Raw genomic sequence first — 11,140 nt, forward strand, 5'->3', positions numbered from 1 at the left:
CAGGTGATTGCCCTTTGAGTGATTAGTGAGGAGATAGCCATCAGTTTTGCGAGCGCAAGAAGCTGAAACGGCCCACAGAACAAAACCCAAACCACCGCCCACCCACACGCGCACCAATGCGTGAGCAGTAATATATAGATGCGCCGGAACAAATTAGCTTTAAAACAAACCATGCAACGAAAACAGAGAGGGAGGCACGAGAAAAAAGTTCCCTGTATTCCCACATAGTAACAACACATGCGAGAAAAGAAAAAGTGAGGAAATTGGCACGCATTTTAAATGTACAGACGGCACCGTAAATATACGGCATCGACCATTTTGGACTTGTTCGCGGCGCCGTATCTTTACGTAATTGACATTCATCCAAGTGCAATGCACAGTTTTATAGGAGAGAGGGCCTATTCAGGCACTCGCCTTTTGTCCTCCTCCTGAGTGTGTAAATTGTCACATACTTGTATAAATCTTAATTTCAAATAGAGGGAGAGTTATGATTGCTAATAGACTGTCACACATCTGGTGGTTCCCCGCTATTTTTTTTTCGCTGTCTCAAAGATAACAATGTGCAGTTAAACCTCTGTATATATAAGCCAGTAAAATTGGCGACTTGCTCTGTTATATTAAAATTCGATCTTTTTGCAGATAAGTAGAGTTGCCAATGGATTTTTCTTACATGGAAAAGGCCGAAATATTTTCTGATAACCGGGCAAATCAGAAAAAGCACACTTAAATGAGAAAATAAACACAATTTTGTTGAATTTGAGAGTCAGCGACGATATCTTCATATTAGCGGTATGAAGCAAAGCTAATTGCGGCCCGGTTTTTGTGTCCACTACACCTCAGCAGCTGATAGTGTTGCCCTCAGTGTGCCGACAGTGTTATAAATAGTGCCAGCAGCGGGGAGCGAATGCTACGTCTGCCTATCGCTTCATTGCGTCTCCAAAACTCTAGATTGCACAACCTCCAGCATGAGACACGCAGGAAGACAGCGCACAATGCCACACCACCCTGCTTCGCCCGGTCTTTGCACATGCAGCAGATTACCTCTAGAAGAGGGTGAGCGAGCTGCGCATGCACTCGGCCACGCACAACCACGGCCGCACTAGGAAAGAAGACACACGCCAACTTGTCTCCAACTCGCTACTGCGAGCAAGCTCTCCCTTTTCCCTTGCTCAAGCGGGAAGATGGTGCTCAACAAGCCACCATCAGTTTCGGCTCATCCTCGCACACTTTCCCATGCACCTAAAGCACACAGCCCACGGTACACAATGCGTTAGGATCTTAGCACACTTGAACTTTATACAGAACATTACATTGTTCTGCTTCGGTGGTAGCTCTCGATAGTGCAGCGAACGATATCAGAGGTGTGTTTGCAAGCAGCTGCATGTAATTCAACCATTGGACCATCTGCATTCGTGGAAGTTTTTATTTACTGTCTTAGTGTGCCTTGGCAGTGGCAGTGCAGTTTTGTTATATTAAACTCGCGTATAAACACAATTTGTCATACTGAGGTTCAAAATACATGGTGTTCTAGGGACAAGTTATAAAATGTTAATACACTAGACTTTGTTAATTCGTCTCAGGCTTATTTGATTTTTCGGTTAATTCGATCAGAACCGAATGCACCAGCCGATGCTCACAGATTTCTATGGGCCCAAAATTGTCCTTTGCCCAATAATTCGAACTTCACAAGTCAGCTTCACTTCGCCACAATAGTCATGTTATGCAGTGAAGCATACACAATTCATTTTGGTGAAGCATATGAAGAATGGAAAGGGACCACTGTCACGGGACATAGTATGAGCATCTAGATGCCTTATACGCATACCGGCAGCCATTCAGCACTGTTTTTGATGTTGCTGTGGCGATTTGAGCCCTCATTTCCCCTGTCATGCATGTGCCGTATTGAGACCATTAATGGGGCCTAGTATGCGCTTCTTACTTATACGCGCCATGCACCCAGGAGCGGAGAAAAACCATCCGAGTTTCGGGAAAGCTAGCGAAAATGGTGGCCATAAAATTAAAAAAAAAAATACAGAAAGTTGAGGGGATGTTTAAAGCCAGCAAACGAATGGGGGTCTACCTAAATATCTGCAGGCCTGCCAGTCGATGCTCGTACTGTGGCCAGAGAAAGCACATGTGCTTGTGTAAATGAACAGGTGCTATGTCCCATAACTGGGGCCCTTTCCCTCCGCTTGGCTTGCTTCACCACATAACACACTGCGGCAAAGATAACCTTAAAGATAATACTACCATGCGAATCAACGAAGTGTCTCTGCGCTTTTTCTGCCTTTTGTTTAATTCGTTCTGCCGGATAATTCTACCAGTTTCATCGTGCCCAAAACGATCAAATTAACCAAAGTCGACTGTACTTCTTTATATAGAGAATTGTGTTGTATCGAGGTTTAATTGCACAAACGGCTCTTGCCTGAACAAAGCAATTGAATTAAAATGCGACAATTTATTTACAGCCGATCTGAATCGGACAGACCACCACTCGAAATAAAGCAGACAGGGGATTACCCTCAAAGAGTGAGTTGCGAGACCGCAGCATCAAACATCAGTAACACATACCATAAACATACAACTACACATAAAGGCACAGGAGTGCTGCAGCAATTCTTATAGACCATTTTCATAGAGCAGTTTGCTCTAGAGTAACAAGATGGCACCTTTCGGTGGCACGCCACACATTGCCTCAGCAAAAGCGCGCAAATACAAAACTTAACGCTTCTACCCTGCTACTGCACAATCAGCTGTTCGAAATGCAACTAAGTTTTTGCTAACACACTCTGCTCTGTTTATGCTGCAATATGTGGAACTGTAGAAGGAAAATGTGTGCAGTAGCTGGCTACAATAATAGTGACTGACATATTAAGGAATGAAATGAATCTGTGTGACCAAGTCCATGGAATGCTGCTACATAGGGACTGCCTCGTGTTGCTAGCCCTTCGTGATTCATGGCACTCCTTGAGGATAAAAAATTCACTTATCTGCCAGCATTGTATTGCTAACCTCCAAAGAAAGGACTTCAACAATGGAGCATCTATCGGCAGGACTGAGTACCGCTCGTCACATAGGGATAAACAGAGTAGCGCCACTTCCTGGCGTACTAAGTTTCGCGGACATTACCTACACACATCCACCCAAAGTCACACGCTAACTTAACCTCACTCTATTGCCAATGTATTAATAATAAGTGAATGGGCGCGCTCTGGAATCGATGCATGGGTGACAGCAACTAAACCGACAAGACACGAATGTTCAAAGCTGAATGTTTCATAATAGTCCACAGAGTAAGCGAGTGACTATCAATAATACATCATTGCTACAAGGTATTACAAAGTACAGGACACCTACGTTCCAAGCCCCTTGTGCGCAGTAAGAACAAATATATTCCAAGTGAGTACACCCACGAGTGATTAGGCAGAAAATAATCAATGAAATAGTGACCACACCCAGAAACTTTCCGAGTCAGAGACATGACAAGCCGCTGCTTCAAAGTGTTAGTCAAATAAATAATGAATAGCAAAGCACACTGAATCTCATTTATTTCACAAGCAGAAAGTTTGGACAGCCTGGAATACACTTCCAGCCCTGTTCTAGTACGGGCACCGTATATGCTACTCGCACCATTTGGACAAGGTGTAATGAGCTCCGAAAGCGTTTGCATGTCTTCATAAGTTATGGCCAAAGATAACTTATGGCCAGGAAGTTATGTCTCATTGATCAACTCTATGAGTCAATCAGTTAACAATTATCACATTCTTGGCTCTTGACTCACTAGGATATGTTCAGAGCTGTTAAGCAACAGTAGCAACAGCAACAGCAACAGTAGCAGAAACGTACTTGCTGCATTCCGGCAGGACGATCCATAAGCGGCAACATTTTCCTGCCACTGGATGAATAGGCCTCAGACCTAGTACCTTTTTATAGTGCTGCCAATTGAGGAGACCAATTAAAAGCAGATGATTCATTAACACATGCAAGTGCTGAAAGAAACTAGCACCCCGTTAGACTCTGCCAATATTCATAACCAATTACAGTCACGTTGATCAACGTACACGAGGAGAGAAGCTAGACCATGATTGCCCCGGCGGCTGAAACACTGGTCAGTGTGTTAAACTAACAATGTCGTATTTTGATGCGAGAAGCTTTCTGTAAGCACAGTTCCACTAGTGCGGATGTGAATAAGCATATTCAACTCATATAGGTTTTGCAACAGTACCTGCAGAACCACCATTTCTGACAAGCATTTAGGTATGCCTCATGAATCAGGAGCAATCAATCATCCCCATGTCATAAACATGCTGTATGTTGCAGATTGTCAGAAGCAATCAATCATCCGCATGTCATAAACGTACTGTATTTTGCAGATTGTAAATCTTACCTTCGTGTAAGTCACAGCACCCCCCCCCTTTTTTTTTTAGTTTTGAGGAAAAAATTGGTATGTGGTATATAAATCGCACTGTTACATAAGACATACCCACTTTAACTTAGCTGGCATAATGAAACTATGCACGCATGTACATTCATCACAAAATTCTGAACTGACTCATTTCAGGGCACTTAATTTCTGTAAGCAAAACATTTATGAGCCACAAATTATAGGAGAAAAATACCTTCAACAAACACTCCTCTTAGGAACAGTAACCCAATATTCATTGCACTTCATTCGAAGCCATCGAAGGCCTCGTCCTCCGACACACTGTCAAGAACTTGAGCAGCCACTACGGCCAGCAGCACTGCTGGATACGCAGTCGCCGACCTCTGAATAGCATTTACGTAACATTGCAGGCACATCGCTGGAATTTCCTTTGCAGCGCGGCACGCTCTAGATGAAAATATGAATGATCGTAACATGCCTGAGCCATCCTGAACACAAACTTAGAAAACGTGAAATGGTGACCGAAAGCCGGAAGCACTACGATTTCTCGCAAAGGCAACCAGTGATGATGACAACCAAGTGCTGCTTTTTGTAACATTTACATTTCAGGCACCACAACATAACGGTAAAATATTCTGGCACCCTATAAGTTTTTATTGCATCAGCTCCGTGGGTTTAACCTCTTACTTAAGAAAAATTTAACTATAACAGCAAATTACAGCGTGATCTCCAATCATAAAGGCACCTATATCATGGAAGCCATGTTGGTTGCACTCATGCTGCTAACCTACTGCTGCTGCCACTCTACCTACATGGCAAGCCCTAGGAGCGAACATCTGTACCAATGGTCGCTCCACTGTTAATACAAGATTCGATTTCTGTCACAACGTGCATGGTTTCTTGTAATGTAAAGAAGAAAAAGAACTTATATATTGGTTGTGCCGGCACACATGGTTTTATGCATATATGTGTCACACCATTGTACAAAACGTGCCAACAAGACTTTTGGGGGAAAACTGCGACTTATACACTGGAAAACAAGGTAATATGTGCTTGTGAGTTGCATGTTATGCATGTGTCTTTTAGTCAACGCATGCGATTCACACCACGTCCACAGAGTAACGAATAAGGGTTAATGAAGGTTTTTTTTTTTATGGCAGTCCAACAGATCTACCTGCACCCCTCTCACGCTGTGCCTCCCTTCTTTCTGCTCTGTCCACAATTCTGTGCTGTGCTACGATGTCTATGATTCTAAGCACCAGCTGCCACTGTGCTCTGGCAGCCCTGCTGTTACAACCTATATGCATGAATGGATGCACAGGACACACAGAGCCCCATTCTCCCGCTCATAACTGCTGTTGAAATAAAAGAAAGAAAAATAAATATAGCCAGAAGTCTGAGGACCTTATGCCAGAAACATGCAAAAATGAGGTAAAAGCCATAAAGACAACAGCCTGGAGTATATTGAGGTTATACTGTACTGAGGTTGTAACAGGCAAAATACAGTACAACCCTACTGAAACGGTTTTGTGAGGCCATGGAAAAACAAAATGTAACAGCTGGAAAAATGTAACAGTGAGGAAGGTCCTAAATCGACGCAGCAACGTCATAAACAGCTCTGAGTGGGTGCCAGTACAGTTATTAGACATCTCAGTGCACATACTGTAACCAGGGATGGAGCATGTGTGCTTGTATGATTAAGGGGCACATACTGTGTTCCATGGCAGTGGCCACCTTCTATGCTTAATGTGCTTCACCTCATAACACAGCAGTAATGTGGCGAAGCTGACTTTAGGTAACCGGCGAAAACTAATATTGCACCGGAACACACTTATCGGGACTGACGACCACATGCTTCCGGCATTTCAGGGCGGGGCCACATGCGAGGCATGGTAGGCTTAACTGCGAGTATCATCTTCATAGCAACGCACGAGAGTGAACTAGCTTCTGCACCGGTAAATTTATGTGACCGTCGTGTTCAAATGCAATGAAACATGCCAGAACATTACAGAAGGGCAGCATATCAAATGGGAGCATAATACATAAAAGTCAATGGGCTTTAAATCGGGACAGCAAAAACATGACATAGTAGCAAGGAAAATGCAACAGCAAGAAACATTAACACGGTTTCACTTAACAGGATGGCTAGTTTTAACATTGTCATGGGCTGCACTATTTCTTTCATAAGAGAAATCCAATGACGCATTTAAATGATATGCAGTAATGAAAACTTTCCTGTTCTTATATTGCATATAAATAGAGATATTCCCATGATATTTAACACCAAGAGCTCATCATCCTCAGACTTACCACAATGGGGACAGTCTGGTTCTCTGCATACATCTTGCTGGAGAATAGATAAATGCCAAGGATGCCCACACAGTACAGGAATGACAGCACGCCTGTGGCAACAAAGAACTCTGCATTGCTGGCAAAGTTGAAGGGAAGTTCAATGCTCTTGAGGATGCGGTCGTCAGGCGTGATAGGGCAGGAACTGGGCACTTGGAAGGGGAAGTAGGACATCCTGCATTCAAAGACATCGCCAATTCATTGAAACATGTTGCCTGTGGGATGCGTTGCAACATATTGCCTCAAGTGAGCCGTGACAATATAAAAAAGAAATAGTGGTAAGTAAGCCTGTCAACTGATTACACCACACTGTCGAGAACATATAAGCTACATATATCTGTGCGCACCTTTCACACGTGTACATTCAATGGCCAGTTCGCCAATGACCATCAAAGTCAACAGGAATATATTTTTTTTTTATTTCAAAGAAGGCTTGCCATATGGCCTAATGTTTTATATGTATTACACATGTGCTTTAAGGGCTGTGTTGTAAATTAACCTAAGGAGTGTATTATGGCATTTGTTGCCATGTGCCCAGCAATCACAGCTATAGTCGCAGCACTGTAACTAATGCCACTTTGCAGGAGACGGGAAAGCTGCAAGAGTCTACTGAAACATCAGTGGCATCCATCCACACAGTTATTTGCAATTTTCATTGAGCTCCACTAGATCATGATCAGTGCCTTTGGCAATTGGCTGAATTGTGATAAAAGAAATTAGGTCTCGATCAGGCTCAATTATGATTAAAAGTGCCCCACGCAACACAGGTATTGGTCTCCCAAGGAGACAAGTCTTGGGAGGCAGTCACGCTATGTGAGAGGCTAATGGGCACATCTGGCAACAGTCAGTTGGCCTTCAGTTTTTGTCAATAAAGCGTGCACTGAAATGAGAACTCTCGTCTTTAACGAGGTCAAGCCACAGGGTGGAGAGAATAATGGATGGCTAGTGTAGGAGAGTGCACAACCTTAGCTATCCTCACATGTGGTCATTCTTTTATCTTTCTACATCCTGTATTGCTGCCTAAAAGCCATTCGAATGCCACACCTACAGCACTTTCACCAAAAAACATGCAGCACATGAGTGCCTACAACCTGCTATAATTTTCGGGGTGTCTACTGGCTTTCTCACTTGCTATACCTCGTCTGAAGCAAGCAAGCACTATCGCAGCCTGAATGAAGTGATTTTTTTGTGCCACCATCCTCTTCAATCCCTCAACCAAATGGACAGCTGCCAACCTCGCAGGCAAATTAGTAGTGTGGAAGTATGAAGAATGAGTACTACAGTGGGCAGAGCAACACAAATGCATCTTATGTCATTAACAAAGGCCTGCTATAGTGTCAACATTGGCTCACCTGAATGGATATCCAAACTGGACACTGACTTTGAACGGGGTCGTTGCTCCAGCGCAGGTCACCGAGAAAATTGACGTGGTCCCAAAGCCAGATGTGGTTGCAAAAGCAAATATGGAAAATACCTGCACAGTCATGGTCCAGTCAAGCTCATTGCTCACTACCACCCTTGCCATGAACATGAATTACAAAAACTAGACAACCACTTAAAATTGTTAAAGGAAAGTTTATTGGAATCACTGAAAGCGTCAAGTGCAATCAAACTTTATTATAACAAAGTTGCATGCGATGCAAAAATACCTTCTTTACATGCAATATTTGTTATAAGCATCATACTGATATTGGCAAACAAGAAATTGTCGAGAATTTCAGGCTGAAGTTATCTAAATTCTGGAATTTTATGTGCCATAACCACGATTTTATTATGAGGCACACTGTAGTGGCAAACTCCGGGTTAACTCTGACCATCTGGGGTTTGTTAATGTGCACCTAAATTTAAGTACACAAGCATTTTTGCATTTCACTCCCACCGAGATGCAGCCGCCGCCGCAGGGATCGAGCCCGTGAGCTCAACTGCTCACTTCCCATTATATAGAAACCTAACATCTGACTTTTACTTTCAAGTTTACTACAGTTGTATTCAATTTCAATTGCACGATTGGCATCAGCGTCCAAGTCACAACCCATGCATTCACACATTTGGCAATAAATAACTATTTGCTAGAGGGAAGCTGCTGCTTGTGTCAACATTCCTTGATTTACAATAAATTCCATGAAAGTGTACGATGGACATGTCACCTGCATATGCTAGTGTCATTACAAGCTGCTCAAATGGTTTGTCTTGTTGCATGTGAACTACATGCATTGTTCTACTTTTTACCTAAACATGCACAAAGTCCAAACAACATTATATAATGAGGACAAACAGTACAGCATAATGTGTACCCTCTTCAAATACTGCGTGCACATTTGCTCACACAAAACTACAGCATGAAAAGCAAGAGCACTGAAGAAAATTGTAATTAAAACATGTTACATGCACCTTTAAATGCTACTGATTGAATCCCCGCTGCAAGTTTCAATAATATGCATAAAGTGCTTCAGTAAAATGAGTTAGCAGGTAGATGACTTCGTGTTTGCTTTCGGTGTCACTATGTCGTGATGTAGTAAGTTCACTTTCATTGTTTTTCGCTATGTTTAGCATTGGGCATATTTTTCAAGTAGCTCGATAGGTTGTTTCCAAGTATACTAGAAGTGAAATAGTTGAAGTTCTCATGTCTGATGCTGCTGTAGAGAGTTCTTGCATGAAGTCTGCATTCAGCAAGCTTCATGAAATGCACTGAGGAATTAAAAATTCTTAATCCATTTTGCAGCTGTACACTTTTAATGATTCTGAGGATGAAAGAAATATGGCGAAACTAAGTTTTCAATGGACAGAATGGCACCTGAAGGGGATAAGAGGACTCAAACACTTCTTTTATTATGCAGATGTCACCGTTCAATGCAAAAGTTGTGCAAATGCAAAAGTTCAATGCAATTCAATGCAAAAGTTCTCCGGCATACTTATAAGCTACCACTTTTTGCCATAAGCTGCCAAAACGTACACAAGACAAAATTTACATTATGAAATAGAACTGTGCTTTAATTTATCAAAAGTAACAAATCCAACAACATGGTTTGTGCACTATTTTCACAATATCCACTAATCAATTAAATCAACCAAACATCCACTACCGAAAATATAATGAAGTTTAGATTATACTTACAAACTGCAGGACTCTGATGAATCCTCTGGGTTCTTTTAGGACTCTGAAATTAAGGTCCATCGCTGGCCTAGGCGGGGCAAAGGAAAAGAAATTAAAGGTAACTGCCGCATCAGAAACAATAGGCGGAAACCACTTCGCAATTGAGCGCACGCAAACCGCGTGCATTCGACCGTTACTGCTCTTGAGCGAGTTCAGTTACAGGGGGGAAAAAAACGAAAAAAATGCCGCGCTTCAGTTTTCGCGGACTTCTATCACACAAATGGTGCAGTCGAGCAAAGTGGCAGATCACGCCGAAATAGAACAGTTCACCTCACCGACCACAAATCGATATAGCTTCCGTAGCGGAATAAAAACATCGCCCACGCAATCTGGAAGCGGTCACGTCCTCGAGGCCGCGAAACACTGATGAAAACAACCTCGTATCGTGATTTCAGCGCAGCTGCTAGAGCAGCAGACCGCAACTCCCTGCGGCTTTCCACTACACGCCAAACCGCAACTTTTCCACAGCAAGCGCGCGTTCGGTTCGCTCAACCGAGCCTCGGGCAAAGCGCCGCTCCCAACGAGCGAAAGTTGCGTCACTGCCGAGAGAACTCAGCGCCTAAATATTGCTGTTTACAAAACGTCGTAGTAAACACTCGCGTCACGCACGTGACACGCTGATTAGCTACATTCCGCAGCGGCAAATTGACCATCCGACAATTTCAACCGCGCTGCTACATCGCCTTTGGAAGACCGCGGACGGGAGATACATATCGATCTTCGGTGTCTAAATGCGGACCGACACATTCCGCAAAAGACTGTTCCCAAGGTGCAAAACACGACCCAATTAGGCTCAGTTTGCAGCAAACGCTTTGTACATGACATGCGCGCTCAGAGAGGTCGAATCTAGAGAATACCTGAAACAATCAACCTGGAAACTCTGATGCCCGCTGATCGCCTGCCGCCCCGAGTCTGCCCGCACCAGCCGCTGCTACCTTGCGTCTCCTCTCGCTCCTCCACGGGCCCTGTGCGCGAATGGGCGGAGGAAAAAACGAATCAGAACGCTGTCGCTCTCAATCTTCCTTTCACTAGGTCTAAAACGACCGTGGTGTAGCGTCCGCAATGAGTGCAGGGTCGCGTAACGTTTACCTGTCAAAGTAGCAGGCGCGCCCGACAACCAGTCCGACTCTGCGTGTTTCCGTCCCGTGTTTTTCTGGTCCTTAGCTTATGCGGAATCCATAAGCTCCGCTGATATCGGCTCCGCCCCACGCAGACCAACGCCTGCCTTGCTGTTCGAACCAGTTTTAATGCGT

General features: G+C 43.7%; 1 protein-coding gene across 1 annotated transcript in view; it reads right to left on the reverse strand.

Moving 5' to 3' along the window:
* LOC126522714 (synaptophysin-like protein 2) overlaps positions 1-11,121 on the reverse strand; it is a 26,294-nt gene extending 15,173 nt beyond the window's left edge. The window contains exons 1-5 of the mRNA XM_050171503.2: positions 10,977-11,121; positions 10,745-10,852; positions 9,849-9,915; positions 8,086-8,207; positions 6,695-6,908 (exon numbers count right to left, since the gene is read on the reverse strand). Of these exons, the coding sequence (XP_050027460.1) occupies positions 6,695-6,908; positions 8,086-8,207; positions 9,849-9,908 (396 nt within the window). The 5' untranslated portion in view covers positions 9,909-9,915; positions 10,745-10,852; positions 10,977-11,121. The remainder of the gene's footprint in view (positions 1-6,694; positions 6,909-8,085; positions 8,208-9,848; positions 9,916-10,744; positions 10,853-10,976) is intronic.
* Positions 11,122-11,140: the final 19 nt, after the last annotated feature.

The sequence above is a fragment of the Dermacentor andersoni genome, chromosome 6 (assembly GCF_023375885.2).
Source record: "Dermacentor andersoni chromosome 6, qqDerAnde1_hic_scaffold, whole genome shotgun sequence".
NCBI classification, from domain to species: domain Eukaryota; kingdom Metazoa; phylum Arthropoda; class Arachnida; order Ixodida; family Ixodidae; genus Dermacentor; species Dermacentor andersoni.